The sequence below is a fragment of the Melospiza melodia genome, chromosome 4, assembly GCF_035770615.1.
Source record: "Melospiza melodia melodia isolate bMelMel2 chromosome 4, bMelMel2.pri, whole genome shotgun sequence".
Classification (NCBI taxonomy): Eukaryota; Metazoa; Chordata; class Aves; order Passeriformes; family Passerellidae; genus Melospiza; species Melospiza melodia.
Genome location: NC_086197.1, coordinates 50,968,510 through 50,985,776, shown reverse-complemented (window position 1 = coordinate 50,985,776; position 17,267 = coordinate 50,968,510). Strand labels below are relative to the sequence as shown.

Below are 17,267 nucleotides of genomic sequence, written 5' to 3'. Positions count from 1 at the left end.
GCTATTTTTTATATACAGGGTTATGCTATTAAAATACAACCTTGGGCTTCTGAAAACAAAGCACTGCTTGACTTCAATTTTTTTCTTCTCCAGTTAGGTCATGAGAGTCAAGTCTCACGTTTGGCAAGTCCTGACCCTTTAAAAAGCCTCAGCTTGAAAGACACCCCCAAAACAAATTTTAAAACAGAAAGTCTATGTCCATTGCTGACACAGCAACGTGGTCAATATCCACTGTCTTGATTTTTATGGTCTCTGTGAAAAGGCACACCTGCATCTGTGTAAAAATCTGAGCTTTTTGGCATTCTTCCAGACTAGGAGCAAATGCAGCCATCACATGTTCCTCTGTGCCAATCATCTGTACAATCTCCTGGTCACTCTCAACACCCATGGCCTAGGAAAAGAAGAAAAGGCAGAAATAACACAGGCTTTATGTTAACTCACTGACATTTGCTTATGCTAATTTGGTATTGTTTGTCTGTATTACTACTAAGCAAGAGCTAGTTCTTCTCTAAGAATCTGTGCCATCTGGCACTGGCAGCACATATTCCAGCTATGGAAGAACGTTAAATGGAAATCTTGATAAGCAGCAGGAACACACACACTTTTTGGAGAGCCTATATGGGGTTTTCTTTCTTTTCTTCACTGACAGGAGTTAAATTCTGTTGTTTTTTTCTTAAGGAAAAAAAATACTGAGCAAAAACAAACCAAAGTGTTTAACAATGAAAGCCAAGTCAGAATCTACAATAAAGAAAGGAAGGCAAAATTTCTTAAAGGAGTACTCACAGTCTCTTACCACAAGCAATTTTGCAAACTCCGCTGTGATGTAGCTCATCACATTCAAGAAATGGTTACACTTTACCCCCTTTGCAGCTCTTTGGATTTAGAAGATGACTTCACTACACAATTCCACTTGAAAGACGTTCTATTATTTCACTGGTTCATGGACACCTTGTTAGACTTTATACCGTGGAAAAAACTTAATAAACTAAGAAAGCGCTTAACAGGTTTAGAAAAATCTCTCTATTAGTAAGTGTTTCAAGGTGGCAGCCAGCAGTGAAGGATTTTGTGGATTCCAGATGGTGCTAAAGCTCCCCCCTCTTCACACATTTGCCTGGAGCTCAGCCATATCAAGAAATGGAATAATCTCACTAAACCTCTTCTGGCTGAGTTATAATATGTTTCTCAGAACTCTGTGAGGAAGTTACGTTTGCATTCACATTATTCTCCAAAGTGCCTGCCACAAAGACCATTGTAAATAACGGCCTATGTAGACTCTAGTATTCTGGTTCTCATTAAAAACTGGCAGTACCCCAAAACCTCACATTTTCCTCAAAAATGCAGAAATACCTTTCCTTCTTATTGCCTTCCTGGAGAGTCACTTTGCTTAACACCTAGCTAAAACTGTTCCCTTGCAAAACTGTTGCACTAAATGTGAAGTATTCAGCATTTTTTCTTTAATTTCCTTCTTTTTGAACAAAGAAGTGGTCGAAGTTCCTTTAAATTCAAACACTGTCTTTTCGCCTTGTGGTTTATTAGAAATTAAAAGTGCTGCAGAAGTATCACACACCCAGAACAGTGTGAGGACTCTCCTCTTTTAATGCAAAGCCCAGATCACAATTCCAGGATCTCAGACAGACTTGAATGCCAACTCAAGATACAGTTACTTCACCAGGTATCAGTGTTTCATCTTAGTTTGATCCCATTAAATAGTTACGCCTCTGATCTCAAGGCTCTTTTCAGAACCAGAAGTTGGCTGTGTGATATTATTGTGGTTGAGATCTCTGTTTTTCAAATATTATTACACTTTCTCACCCTTTTAAATAAGGTCACACAGTAGTTAAAAAATCTCAGCAGAGAAGTTAACAAAATTCCCTTCTCACCAGACTCAAAAGACAAGTCTACAAAAGCATGAAAGCTTCACAACAGTAAGGTTCCATGTGTCTAGAATTTAACAGCTAAGCAGTGAACTAGTTCAGGGACAACAACTAGATTAATACAATTATTGCACTCAGTCTAGAAGTTTTTAGAAGAACAAAATTTTTGTGCCATTCTAGGGACATATAATACAAATACACTTAGCTAAAGCACACCAACTGCAAGCTGGTATCACCTTATTTCTGTCCATCAGGTTAATTTTTGGACAGCAACAAAATCTTAACTGTCATATAAAATCTGGGGGGGGAAAAAGTCAATCAGAATTGTTATTACGTTTTTTCAACCATTAAAAACTGAGAGCCACAGTAAATTAAAGAGGGTTGATAATTTCTTCTGCTTGATGAATTCTCTGATCAAGTGTTACAGCAAAACGATGAGAGTAAGACAGATCTTCATGCCTGCATAGACTTTCTAGCTGGAGTTTGTAGCAGCAAAATTATCTGAGAATTCTAAATTTCTGAGGGGAAAGGCTAGGATCTGTCAGCAAACAACATATGTCGCGTTGTTAAATATGCGCAAATTGAACGAAACAAATTTATGAGTAATGAATAAAACTCAGGCAAATGACTGAAAAAGATGTGCTAATACAACAGCCTAAAAATAAACCTGTTTATTCTCCTTTATACTTTCAACCATCCTCAGCGTAGTTGTATACACAAAACCACCTACATGCAACACTGAAAGGACAAGCAGCAGGCCCATGCTGCCATCAGACAGATTTGTAATCTTAACACTTTGGTTTTCCCAATACAAGAGAAGTACTCCAGAATTAGCCTGTAACATCATGAGGTCAGTAAGGAAATACTCCTTGGTTGTTGCTTGTGTTACAGAAACACAGAGGACATGCAATATAAGAATAGGCCCTATGCTTAAAACACTCGCAGTCCTGGGACAAAGCTGAGGGAAAGGGAATTAACATAGAAGCAAAGCAGTAGGCAAGATGTCTTGTTTCTTTTTGATTGGAAGGCAATGTCACAAAGGGATAATTTTACAGGGGAGGAGGGAAGGAGATGTTGTAAAACTATAATTTAACAGTGGCTTTGAAGGGATGAGGAAGGAGACAGGAGCAGCTGCTGACGACCACAGCTGAAGGCTAGCAGTCAACGTACATAAAACAGACAAAGCAAAGCAAGCATTCAGAATATTCAGATCATTCTGAATTCAAGTGCGAGAAAGTGATCCAAGTGGGCTCAACTCCCTCCTAGGACTGGCGACCTTCCCTCTGCCTAAATGTGTGTGTCCACCTCAGTGTGTGCACACACACAGGTACATATGAGAGTGTGAGCCAAGCTCTTCCTCCCCCAGCTCATGTCTTAATGACGATGTCTAGGCGTTTCCATGGCACTTCCCTAGAATGGAGTTCTGCACTCCATCAGGCTAAATTACAGCAGAGACAGGCAGATGACTGGATTAAAAAGATGTCAGGGAAGTTCAAGGTTGACATCACAGACAGAATTGGTCTGGAGCTTTCATAATTCAAAAGATACGAGCTATGAAACAACAGCCATGGGAACCCATAATCTTGCAGATTCAGTCAGACCACCACCCAGTTGTTCCTCTACAGCTGCACCTTATAACAGCTCCAAAGCTAAAGCAGGTTTGAAAAAATGAAACTCAACTTGCTGTTCAAATCTTTTGCCACAGGTCCTAGAGCGGTTTCTTACAGCTCCCACATAAACAAAAGATACTTCATCTAGTGATTCAGGTCATAAAATTCAAGTTTTAAGTCCCTGTAGGTTATTTATAATCCTCTTCCTTCCCTAACCAGTTTGGATACAGCATGCAACCTTCACTTACTTCAGCTGCCAGGGTTCACTCAAACCTACCAAATCAAAATCACAAACTCAAAAGAAAAATAGCCCTTACCTTTGAGCAGCTCTAACTCCTTTCAGTGTAGGGAGCTTCCTGCAAAAGCAGCAGCACCATCTTACCTTCAACTCGAATGACTTTCAGGATAGAAACACCCTTACATACCACACAAATATTCCACATCTCCTCCAATGCTCACTGCTATGTGAAACTGTCCAAGCTCCCCAGGTAAAGCATGTGTACCTCCTAGCCCGACATATTCAAAAGAGCACTGTGCACAGTTCACACAGCCCTAGGAGATGTGGACAACTGACAAAGGCAAAACAAAGGTCTCTTGGGGTTGCAAAGTAGCTCGAAATACCCCAAATACCCCTGTGGTCACATATGTATATTAACTAATGAAGAAGTGTCACAAAGTAAGCAGGAAGCAAATTAGCTGTGTTTATTTCCCATTACAAGGCAGCTAACAGAACTTTAAAAACTGCAACAGACACATACTTAAAGGGCAAAATTGTCTGCTTTATGCCACTACTTCAAAAGTAAAGTTGCCTTTCCACATACAGGGACTGCACAAATGCTTCTGTCACCAATAAGAAGAAAGGTTAGGGAGAACTGTTTAAGCTAGCACAGCTACAAAGCTCTAACTCCCACACATCTAAAGAGCAGATACCCCAAGTCTGCCCTAGAATAGTGCCAGGCACATGCCTTCTGCAGCCTATGAAATTTCAGTTAGTTGTGGTCAATGTGCTAAATTTCACAAAATCACAACTTACATGTGCTTGGCACAACTGGCTGTAAAACGTCTGAACACACCCATCCCCAAGATCCCTACAGGTCTGGATGGCAAGGAAAAAAAAAAAGCAACAGGACAAGGTCATTCTGGCTTGCAGTTATGGAGGAGGATGAATTGAATGCAGATGCCTCCTTTAGGGTGACCCCACACAATCCAGTCCCTATCTGTCCAGATCAACAGACCTTTAGATCTACTCCATTTCCATGGCTCCCCACAGCCCAAGTGCCTCATTCCTCACTAAAAGCAAGGTTGAGAACACTGCGTTCAGGTCTTCCCCTGGCATGAAGCTCTGTCCATGACTTTACACCTGAAACACAGGGATGACCTTAGATTCTAGTCTAGGGAGCTCTAAGAATTTTAGGCCTCAGTTCTGTCAGCTGGTAGTGTTTGTAATGTTTTCTATTTCCCAGTCCTTGCTTTTGACAAAGATGTCTAGAGGATATACTAGTACACCTCCACCTTGCAGTAGCTTTAAATACACATTGGATTATAGATCCAGAATACTTGCTTTCTCTTCTGATTTTCTGCACCTGATCTACTTCTTAAGTCACATACAGAATGTCAATTAAAGCTATAGGGACTAGAAACACAATCAAAAATTGCTCACTGTCTCTCAGATAGTCCCTGACAAACTGTCCCCTCTAGCTGGCCAATGCACTGCATGGCAACCAATTACTATTTGTTTTCTTAGTCAAAACACAGAGGTCTGTGGAATTTAGCTGGTTTGGGAGGAAATGCAGAGCAATAGATTTTTGCCACTGCTATCTCATTTCAGTTTTTAATTAGAAATTAAACATGTAGCTGTTTCAGTACAAGTTAAGGATCCAAAGGCAGTCATAACTTCAGATCTTAGATTGTCTATATAGCTTTATTTTGTCCCTTGCAGTTGTGGATCTCAACATCACAAGCAGAACAGCTACAAGGAAGACACATGCTTCATGCTCAAGGTTTGGGTGTTGGCATAAAGGAATTGTTCTCCTTGCTTTTCCAACAAATATCCAGTGTATAATACTGCCATGTGAGAGAGCAGAAGTTAGACAGGCATCTCTAGGTTTGGGATTCTCTAGGCTGAGGGCTATTGCATTTGTAATCTTGCTTACAATAGTTAAATGGAATGAAGCAATAGCAAATTACAGCAATGCCCAAGAAAGGAGAACTGGAGACTGGTGACCGCTTTCATTTCCAGCTGGAGACTCACCAGAAGTAGACAGAACATCCCTGAATTTCATGTCATTAAAGGAAGGGTAAAAAAGATGACCACTCATGAGAACTGCTGGAATGGAACATTCAGAATAGTTAAAGTGGGTTTAGTTAATTGGATACTGTATTAAATCAATATAAATAACTGAAAAGCAGTACAGCCAAGAGCTTATAACAACTGTAACCCCTTATTCAATTAATAAATGAAAAATAAGGGAATATTATCTAAAATATAAAAGATACTTATGAAGAGGGGGATAATTACAGCAAGCATTGTCAGAAGGCAATAAAATAGTCAGTACAATTCTGTTTAGATAAACAAGCCAACAATCTCCTCAGACAACAACCCAGAGCAGTTACTCTATGTGAGCAGGTATTTATCTGTACCAGCACAGGGTGACAAAATGTAATAGAAGTCTATAAGGTAAGGTGGAATCAGCAGTTTTGTATTGGAGTAGAGGGATTAAGAGCCACATTAACACTTTCCTTCAACACAAGAATTGTGAACTTAATTCTGGTACTTTTATGTACATTTCTGTCCATAAATACTTTCTCAAACTCCTTTAATCCAGGTCACTAAAAACAGATGATCTCCTCTCTTATTTGAAGAGATTTGCTTAATCAGAGGCAACAGCCATTTACTTCTCAAGTCTAAATCCAACGATTAAACTATTTGCTACTACCAAGGCACACCAAGCGCTGTGGTAATTCAGAAAAACCCGTAAATAATAACTGCACTGCAGGCACGACCAGCTCGGATGCTGCAACCTCATGCTGCCCCCTCCTGGCACATCATTTCCTGTGACCACCTCTCCGAACCTTCTGGGCTGTAACCCACTACAGAGAACACAAAAAGAGTTTTGCCTAGATCCCTCCAGCCACAGACTTTTTTGTGCTTTCAAGGACGCAGCCCAATTTCCTCCTGCACACGCAACGCACCAGGCTGTAAGCCCACAGGCAGCAGCAAAGTAGGACAGGACAGGAAGGAGCTCCAGCTGTTGGCAGGACAGCTCTCAGCCTAAGGCCTGCCCATGCCCTACTGCCTTCTCCAGCAGCTGGACACACTGTGTCCACCCACCACCTCTTCTGGCCCTAGTCCATGCATTGGATTCCACAGACAAAAACCAGAAACAACGACCCTTAGCACAACTGGCAACACAGCTCATAACAAACCAGAATGCTTCTTACCTGTAGCAACAGAGGCACCTCACAAGGCAGAGTAAGGGGCTGGCAGGTATTTGTCTTGGCTCAGCAATGTTCTCCTTGCAAAAAATACAGCACTTATTCTCCTTTTTGCTGTACAATAAAGATTACTTCCCAGGGGAAAAAAACATGCAGTTTCTAAGCTCTGCCAAGTCCTTCTGTACATATTAACCTGAGAGCTGCTGTCAATCTTCATTCTTGAGCTACAGCATAGCATCTTTCCCCTTTTCTTTTTTTTTTTTTTTCCAAACAAACAACTGTGTTACCTTAAATATGATAGCAATGGGAATATCTTCTGACAGAGTGTTGTGCCGCAGGTAAAATCTTCCTTGTTTCACAACCATATTTGTTCTGCTCTTCTTCTCATGAGTGGAACTGAAGTTAAAATAAAAATAATACTATGTCTAACAGAGTGTTTGCACTGACTCCTAAAATCTTTTGTATAAAACTTAGCAAGCTTGAACAATCTTTCAGCTGAATTAATCCCACTTTTTCCTCTTTTAAAAATTCAATCAAACCAGTCAGGAATCAGCCTGTAACTACAAGGGTATTATCACCTGTGCTGGGGGCAATTTGGAATGTTTGACTTAAGCACGTAGAAGTCTGTACTTTTCAAAATGATCTTTACATGCTTTGCTAATCAGTTTTGATGTAACCAGCAAGGTCAAACTGAACAAGTACTGCAGCAACAGTGGTCATGATGTAACAGCACTTGGTGCTCCATTAACCTCATCCAGACTTAGTGAGAGACAACAGAGTATCTGGGAGAGGTGGGACGCCTCTGGAGTAGAAAAAACAGCTCTCACAACTGATTAGTGACAAGCACAATAGAATAGACCAGAATGCAGCTTAAGAAAGAAAAAACAATGAACCAAAGGCTGAATAAAATAGAAACAAAACTTGATCAAGGAGGAAAGGCCAAATTTAGACTGCTTTGCCATTTTCAGTAATTTGTGTTGTACAAAAACATTTGTTTCCTCCTCAGCTGCCCTCGCCTTAGAAGTTTTTATGCCAATTTTATGTAGAGAGGCAGACAAAAGGTTACATCCAATTTCCACTGCAGTAACTTCATGTTACTTGCTGCAAACTGAGACCAAACACCATCAATTATAAAGTGCGCTTTGTTACAGTAAAAATTAGAACTTGCTTTTCCTAATCTGAGATGAATCCTGAAAAACATGAACAACTCCCATTGATTTTTGTAGGAATACTGTACTGTTTAGGGGCTAAAGTTGTAGCATACAAAATGACAGTAGCAAGACAGGAGCATTGAATATCTACAGCTTTTTTCTGGTTCAACTATAATAGGAAGAAACCTCCACAGCTATTTCAACAATGAAGTTCCAAATCTTTGGGTTAATCTCCTTTATGTAATGGTAGGAATTTACCATACCTGGTAACAGAAGCGCCAACTGTGCCTTTTCTATCAGCTTCAACAATGATTCTGTTTTTAGATAACTGCTCTTGAATAAGAATGACTTTCTCTACACCTTTAACAATGAAATAGCCACCTAGTTAACAGAAAAAATATTTTGCATGTCAGTACCCTTGTACCTTACTTGCCTCCTCCAATATGCCTTTAAACATAAATTATTAGAAAGTAAACCATAAGTACACAATGGGAGAGTAAATTCTCCCTTAAAAGAATGAGTAATGAACAAACTTGATAAATAAAAACCAAAGAAGTTGTTTGGTTTTTAACCAAACCCAGACTCTAGATATCAAATAATACTATGTAACACTTTATTCTTGCTTTAAAAAAAGGCAATGACAAAGGTGAATTTCCACTCTGGAGGACATCATACTCCTCTCTTTCCTAATCTGTTTCATTTCAATGAATGAATTCCATCTTTTTCCTCCCATAGCACATCACTGCAGAACACTATACACAAAATTCAAAATAAAATACTCAACATTTTGGTGTGTTGCTTTTTGGGGTTGAAAACTTTGTCTGCAAATATCAACTATTCATGTTCTCAACCAAAACTCCAACAATTTCTTTTAGTCGCAAGCAGACACTTGAGAAGTTTCCCCAAAGACTTCATGATGGCAGGAAACATACCAAAGGGGTATTTCTTTGCTGAAAAAGATTTAAAACTCAAAGCATAGATGGGGGAAAAAAAGAACATGAGTGAAAATGTACCTGGATCTAACGGACACTCATTCAGTTTGGCAAATTCTGCTGGAGTTTTCCCAGTAAGTACACAATTGGAGCTACGCAGCATTATAGGCATTCTGCAAGAAAACCAGTTACAATTTTACTTCAGACTCAGACAGAAAAATATGAATAGTCAAATTCAAAACAAAAACCAGGCTGAACAAACTGGAGATACACATTTAAGGTGATCAGAACTCATCCATGCTGTAACCAACAGGTTTTCATTTAAGCCCACCTTATTTCATTGAACATGTAATTGATAGGAAACCTGAAACTGGGTATCTGCAAGCAGAAAACACAGACTTCCTATTTAATTGTTCTGCAGCTACTCAGGCATTGTGACAAGCAGGGTCACCAAAGCCAATGAAAATTAGTGCAAAGACTCCTGGTTCCCAAAACAGTCTGCAGAGAAGAACACACCACTGCAGATCCACTGTTACCAGTTTTTATAAGAAAGTTAGTTCATATCTAATTTCCCACACAGGAATGACACCTTCTGGCTGCAGAGAGATAGTGCCTCTAATTCATAAGCATGAAGTTTCCCCAGTAGTAACTCTGATTTCCCTGGTGTCCTGGCAGTGAAGCCTGCAAGTAAGCATTTTGTGAAGCAAAATGTGGTGAAGAGAGATTCCAAGAAATTTTAAGAAATTCAATGCTTAGGGAAGTAAATAAAAGAGAAACTAAAGATTCACAGACTGCATATAAGGCAAAACCTCTTCACCATGAGGGCAGCTAAACAGTGCAAAAGCTGCACAGGGAAGTTGGGCAGTCTGCATTCATGGAGGTCTTCAGGATCTGACAGGATGAAGTAACGACAAAAATAATTTGTGAGTTCTACCACACAAATATTTTCAACCTCTGAAATTTTTCATTCAAATTTACTTCAATAAAAAGCAAGATTCGGCTATGCTTCTTGTATTCAAATCTCATAAATTATTTTAAATCTTTGCTGTTTTCATATTCTTAAAACTTAAAAGTAAACTGATGAACTCAAATTCTGTACTTCTGCAGAGGAAGAAAAGGCAATCTTGTCACTATATTTCACTGAGAAAGTGCTTCCTAGAGATAAGAAGCTTCATATGACAAGCAAAATCTACCACACACAATTTAAGCTTAATGCATTGGCTGTTTATATCAGAAACAGGAAGCAGTTGGCATAAGGTAAAATGGAATACTTATATGCCATTACTGAAAACTCCAGTGAAACATCTGTCCCAGTCCAAACTGCATGTCAAACAACAGCACTGATCAAAGGAAACAAGCATAATCCTAGGGACAGATGAGTAAAATTATCTCCCATGGAAATAATGACTAGATATAAACAGTTTTTAACAGCAAAAAACTTTTTTTGCATGTATGCCCTTAAAGCCAGTCTAGTAATGTAACTTAAGCAATTTTAAATGAAAGCTTAACTTGTGCAGCAGAACTAACGCTTGCTTTACTGGTTTTATCATCCACCTTCCACAGATGCTAGTCTACATACTATGTATGAAAGACTGAGTAATTCGGCTACAAAGCAAACATGTTTCATTTCATTTTACAATAATGCAGCTTGCAGCTCCAGGCATGCATTTTCCTCCGTGGTGTTATATCAACAGAATTAGAGACAACATTCATGCTTGTATCCATCCTTCTCTGGAAGGAGACATTAGCAGAAGCTTTTGCAAAACATTATCTTAGACCCAAAAAATCCTGTACAGCTGCTTATGGAGATTTGCCTGCTCACTGTTTCTTTTAACAAGGAAGCAAGGGTGGCCTACATCTGTTTTGCAGTAAAAACACTTCCCAGCATGGCAGCAAATAGCAGCAGCTCAGTACACGGTGTCTCACCTGCCAATGGGTAAGGCATTGCGGATGATCCTCTGGCTGCCTCGGGTGTATTCAATATCCACGGTAATTGGTGCGGAATAGGTCATGTCCCTCAGGCGGCACTGAAAGGACAAAAGCCAAGCAACAGCTCAGGCGCTGACTTCAAGCTCAAGAATCTCTTAAAACAGCCTGTATTTGCTCTGTCCTGAAAATCCTCACAAAGAAATCAAGCAAAACAAAGCTTCAGCAAGATCTTCATCATACCTGAAGAATACTTGACAAACTCTCCGTTTTGTTTTTGTTTAAAACAAAACCCAAGAAAATCCAAATACAATTGCTCTGATTTTCAAAAGCAGCTCTGTGCCTTCAAAAAACAGCACTGCACAGCTTAACTTCTAAACTCTCTAATTAAACCAACAGGTCTAATTAAACAAACAGGTCTAATCAGCAGAGCTGGCACAAAGACCACAGTGTGTCTGAGCAGTGCTCAGCTCAGGGACATTTCTGCATGCAGACTCCCAACAGCTGAAGACTTGTGCTGCCATATTAAAGTCTGACAAAATGGTAGGCACAAGATTGAGAGAGACACCATTACCTTACTACCAGAATGAGCAAACCTCACCATATGGTACCCTTTCTAATGACGACTTACAGAAGGTTCACTACAGAATCACTTCCTGCAAAGATTCCCAGAAGTGGCGGGAATCTGCAAATTCCCTGGAGACCAAGAGAAGCAGAAGAAACATATCTAGGGCATTAGATACCTCAAGGCTCAATCATTTCTAATTCAACCTTTCTGGTCTGCTCTCCCCAGCCTCACTCTAAGATGTTGCCAGACCTTAAGGCATTGTGTCTCTTCATGCAAGACATGCCTTACTGCATCTGCTGAACACAACAGAGCAACTCACAGCAGGACATTTGTGACCTCATTGAGTACGCTTTACCTTTCAGCTCCAGGATTACATGTTTAGCAGTAGTCAGACTTGCACATTTATACTTCTGCAGTCTTTCAGTGTATTGATTATGTACTAATAAAAGGCAATTAAGATCATGCTGTTTATTGAAAATGCAGCTCGATGGAAAAATACGCCTCAAGAATCATCACAAACTGGATGCTTCTCCTCTCTGCACTACACAGTAAACCTCTTCTCCAGTAATAAAATACTAATATATCCCAGCAGCTTTCAAGCCATGCCTTGCAGGAAACTAGGTGTCATTCTGCTCCCAGCAACTACATCCAATTAAAAAGTAACTGAGAATATTTCCATATTCTAATTACTTTAAATTTGTCTGTATGAATAGTTCATGAAACTCCCATAAGGACTGGGGGAAAAAGAAAGTTAGACAGCCTCTTTAGTACTGCTTGGGGGAAAATGCCTTGGGATTCTCTATGTGTGCTTTTTTAACACAGGACACATATAAAATACAAATCACAGTGTAATATTCCAGCATGTGTATTTTTGTATCACCTTCCTTAAAGTAATGTCTTACTACAGACACCTGAAAGTAAAAGACAAGCGTGACTTGATATACACTCAGACCCTCATGAAAATCTAATGATTTTAGGTGGTTTGGGGAAGGAATTTTATGAGCTTTCAACAGAGAAATACAACAGCAAACTCCTGACTGTCTAATATTTTTTTTTAGGCACCCAGGACTGACCTGAGCAGCACCCTATTTAAGAAAGAAACTGTGGCCTCCGTTTGTGTACAGCACACTGAAAATAAAGAGAAATTATGCACTAGCATTAAGCATCAATCAGAACACATGAGATACAAGAGTATCTTGTTCTGAACTCAACATCAGTATGCTCTATAAGCATTTATTTTGCCTTCATCTGTATGTACAGTCACTTTAGCTATACAGTAAGCAAGCATTATTAAAACCTAAATTCTTGAATATGAGTTGTTTGCCACAAACAGTTTTTTGCATGCAATTTCATTCATATGGAAGAAAGGTTTCCCTATTGCATTTTTCACATGTTCACATCTACTGACTGAACATTAGCTACACATTTGTGAGATACATCAGCTATCATGTATTACACCTGGCTGAGTTATTGGCTTTATTCCAAAGCTTTCCATCAAACCAAATGAGATTTGAGTCAGGTCACTGGAAACAGAAAGGGGCTATGCCTAAGGGGCACAGCTGATTCTTACAGAATTTCTCCTAAGCACAGAATGTATTTCATTATAGTCTTGATTGGATGACAAAAAAGACATTTCAAGTATTAAGTGGATACAGCAAGGAAAAAAGCATCTGATACATGAACTCAGTTATGAGGTTGACAACAGGCTGCATGCAGGTAAATAAGTGCAAGTTCCAAGCTCAGTTCCCCCTCCAGAGGCCAAAAAGAAGTGGTCACTACCTCTGCGGCAGTGGTATAAATCTCAAAGCACAGTAACAGGAGAGAAATAGTGTGTTCCTGAGCACTTTGAAGGGAACAGGATGGCTCTAGATAGAAGAAAACAATCCTAACAAGTTCAAAGCTTATGTTAGCTTATGGCTTTTTCAGAAGCTATCTTATATCCTGCTGGTCAAAACCAAGAGTGTTTCTGATTTCAGTCACAGCAGCATGTCCTCCAACACACATCTTTATTCCAGAAGTACACAATCCATTTGTTAACCTACATGCCTACAGCAACGAAATTAAATATACTCCCCAGAAGGATAATGTTCTTCTGCAGCTTCTTGTAATTTCAACAATTTCCATCTGTTTCTGCTTAAAAGGTCTACATTTGCTTTCTGAATCAGACTTTAAAAATAAATCAGATACAAGTTCCCAAAGACTGGAAGGGAAACAGAGACTGAAGTGACCTATGGTACAGACAGTAGCAAGGCTAATATTAAAAAGATGTAAATAAGAATATCAAACAACCCTACATTATGGCATGAGGACTTCAGCTCTGTCATGAGGAGAGCCACAAGTTGAGGAGAGCCACAAGTTGAAGCAAGAGAACTACTTTTCACTACTTTCATGGAAAGCCGCTCAAATTCAGCTAACACAAAACACTGAATACAGCAAAAAAACCTCAACAATTTAAAATAAAATTAAAAAGCTTTATCCAATGATGTTTAAGTCTCTGGAGCTTCTTTTTATAGTGATGGTGGAATGCAATGCACTACCAAATGTAACACGCACATACTCAAAATTACATACAGCTATTATCCCAGACATTCCCAAGATAAAAAAACTCAACAAGATAGATGCAAACATTAATACCTCATGAGGTGATACAGGTCGTGTCACATTGAAGCTTTCTTCCACATCTGGAGTACCCACATAGATATTGAGGTATCTGTAATACAGTTTCAAAATAAGCAATGAGTCAAACATTTTTCAGGCAACCTAAAGGAAGCAAAATTTTACATACACTGAAAAATGAAATTACTTGATGAACACAAATTGATTAATAATGAGCAATGGTTCTTCCCAAAGTAACTCATTATATTTGAGCTGTGGTCAAATAATAAAAATTTAGCCTGCATGTGCAATAAACCTTTAAATCTTCCCATCTTTCACTGCATAAAGTAAGAGGCAAGTCATGGAAAAGATCCTCTTGATTTATACCAACACAGGTGCTTATAAACTCTTTATAGCTGATAACAAACCCATGAGATAGTACTCATGCTGCTACTGATATGGAAATCATTTCATGCTTACTTCAGGTACCACATTGGGTCAGCATCACTTGTCACTTTTTCATTGGCCTTCATGATTTTCTTTATCTGGAGGAGAAAAAGAAATGGAACCATGGCCTTTTCTGAGTACTATGAGCCACTCTGCCCCCATCCCAGGAAAGCCTACCTCGACATTGATGAAATAGTTGAATGAGTCTATGTGCTGCTTCACCAGTCCTTTCACCTGAAAAATTATGCAAGCAGCACATAAAATCAACTTCAGGAACGTTAATCACAGAAGCCAGAAATTAAGATACAAGCATTTATAACTGGTTTCAGATATTAGATAACTCTGCTAAATTCTTTCAGCTGACAAACTTCTGGGAAGGGGCTGGTTGCTCACTCTGGTTCTACACTACATTTCAAAGCTTACACTGCAGCTGTCATATAAAGAGCATGGATAGGGTCTCTGAGAGCCAGTAAAACAGGAAAATAATCTGGAAACATTACATATATACAGTATGGATTGAGAATAACCACACCAATATGCAAACCTCTACGAGGATGTCTCCACAAAATAATCTGTAAATTAATCAAGAAAACAATCTATGGAACAAGACTATTGATAACTGCAAGGAACTAAAACAAAAGGCAAAATCCACAGGAAAGTGAGGACAAGTATCCTGGGAAACAGTCAAAGCCAGAAGAAGGTAATGTAAAGTTAGAAAGGAGATGAAATATTCACACCATGAAATGAGTGTGTAGCACTAACCTTTAGAAATGCTGGAAGAAGTCTCCATTTTTCCTGAAAACATAAAACAGTTTGAAACATCTTTCCAAGGAGTAGCCAAATGTCTAACATGCGGAGCCTTTTTGTCTGCATGTTTTCTTGTTATTGTTGTTTTTTGAACAGTAACACTATTTTAAATCAGATCCATTTAGAAAAAAAAAAAAACCCAACTGTCTAAAGCCCATAGAGAATGGATAAAAACTACCTGGATCATCTCAGTAAACCACACGTGCAGCATTTTCTCAGGATGCAATGGCACTGCCTCTTTCCTAAGAGCAGCTTATGTGAAAATATATTTTTCTGAGAAAATTCTTTAACACCATGTCCTCATTTAAGATCAACTAACATTTTTTTGGCTTTGTTCTGTTAACACTGTAAATTATATTCCTAGAAAGGGAAGATTTCCTACAACTTTGTCTTTAAAAAATACATGCAAGAAGCTGGGAGCAGCACTTGTTCTCTGTAGCACTTACCAGGACTCTAAATCCTACAAAGATTTAGCAAAAATACTGACAAGTGCTAAGTATATCAAGATTCCTACGCTTTCCCGGATTTCTAATCTCCGATAAGCACAGGGAACATCTCCTTATGTCAGCCCCACTTTCTCCCACCACGGCAGTGCAAAAACTTGCAAATATCTTTGGTTGGAGACAAAATCCTTTTATTCAAGAGAAGTGATTCCAGCCCTCATATGCTTCTCTTTCTACTACCATTTAAAAATACTACAAAATTAAATGATAAAAAAAAACTGTAGAAAGTTGTTAGCCTTCTTCTATCCACAGAAATACTAATGGTGCTCTTGGCTTTCAGCCTCCACTGCTGCTGTTCGTTAATCTACTAATCTTGCTTGTGATCCCAATTTAACATCTAATAATGGCAAAGCTAATGAAGTAAAAAGAAACACGCAGTATGGTGCGGCTTTTAATATTGGTCCTTCGTGGTTCATGTGCAGTAGCGTTTGCAGTCTGCAAAGCTGAAGCGCGGTCGATTTCAGATTTTCATGATGTAAATGTTATGTCTTTAAAAAAGGGGTTTAATCTGTTAAATAGCCATGCAATTAAACTGATGACCTATGGATGAGACTGATGATTTTATTCTGAAGTAAATACTGCAAGGGCAGGCTGGAAGGGGCACGGGGCAGCCTGGTGCAGCGGGAGGCGGCCGTGCCATGGCGGGGGATGGAAGGACACGAGCTGTGAGGTCCCTTCCAGCCCGGATCGCTCTGCGCGGGGGACACAGGCGGGGCAGACGCTGGGGACGGGACGGCACCTCAGGAGGCCGAGCCCGGCTTCATGAGGGGCTGGCCAGGGGCAGCTCGGACCAGACACCCCTACACACACACACTCACAAACACACACCGAGCGGCGCAGCACGGGCAGGGGGTACTCCACGTGTGAGCCTGCAGAAGACTCCTTCCACCCCACCCCAGCTCAGCTCAGCCCGGCCACGCTCCGGGAGAGCCCGAGGCACGCCCGGCCGCTTGCCCCTTGTCCCTCTGACCTCCACCGTGTTGACCGGGGCCGCCGCCTGCTCCGGGGTGAGCGCGCCGAGCCCCAGCGCCTCCATGGCCACCAGCGTACTGCGGCGCTGCAGCACAGCGCTTCCCCCCGCGCTCCAGCGCGGCGCCCGAAGGTTCCGGCGCCGCGCAGCCCGGGCGCCGCCGAGCGCAGCCAGGCCCCGGCTGCCGCCCTTGCCTCTGCCCTGCGGCCCGCCCCGCCGAGGTACTGGGGAGCTGGCAGCACCCAGGGTCCCCCCTGAATCCCCGAGCCGGTCACCGCCCCCCGCCGGCGCAGCCGGGGGTCGGGAGGCGGCAGGGACACGGAGCAGTTGAGCTTCAAACGGGTTTCCTGCAGTTTTTAGTATTTAAAGCAACGCGGGGAACCAGCTTTTAGCGTTATTATTATTACTGTTGTTATTATTGAATGCTGTAGCTGAATCACCTAGAAATT

General features: G+C 40.5%; 1 protein-coding gene across 2 annotated transcripts in view; it reads right to left on the bottom strand.

Annotated features, from left to right (window-relative positions):
* POLR3B (RNA polymerase III subunit B) overlaps positions 1 to 16,894 on the bottom strand; it is a 71,583-nt gene extending 54,689 nt beyond the window's left edge. Inside the window, exons 1-10 of one of the 2 annotated variants that reach the window (XM_063154372.1) lie at positions 16,819 to 16,894; positions 15,301 to 15,333; positions 14,716 to 14,772; positions 14,572 to 14,636; positions 14,131 to 14,206; positions 10,929 to 11,029; positions 9,084 to 9,175; positions 8,334 to 8,451; positions 7,207 to 7,315; positions 269 to 391 (exon numbers count right to left, since the gene is read on the bottom strand). In XM_063154372.1, the coding sequence (XP_063010442.1) occupies positions 269 to 391; positions 7,207 to 7,315; positions 8,334 to 8,451; positions 9,084 to 9,175; positions 10,929 to 11,029; positions 14,131 to 14,206; positions 14,572 to 14,636; positions 14,716 to 14,772; positions 15,301 to 15,333; positions 16,819 to 16,884 (840 nt within the window). In that variant the 5' untranslated portion in view covers positions 16,885 to 16,894. The remainder of the gene's footprint in view (positions 1 to 268; positions 392 to 7,206; positions 7,316 to 8,333; positions 8,452 to 9,083; positions 9,176 to 10,928; positions 11,030 to 14,130; positions 14,207 to 14,571; positions 14,637 to 14,715; positions 14,773 to 15,300; positions 15,334 to 16,818) is intronic. The other variant, XM_063154373.1, reaches the window with a different exon arrangement.
* Between the last annotated feature and the right edge of the window lie 373 nt (positions 16,895 to 17,267).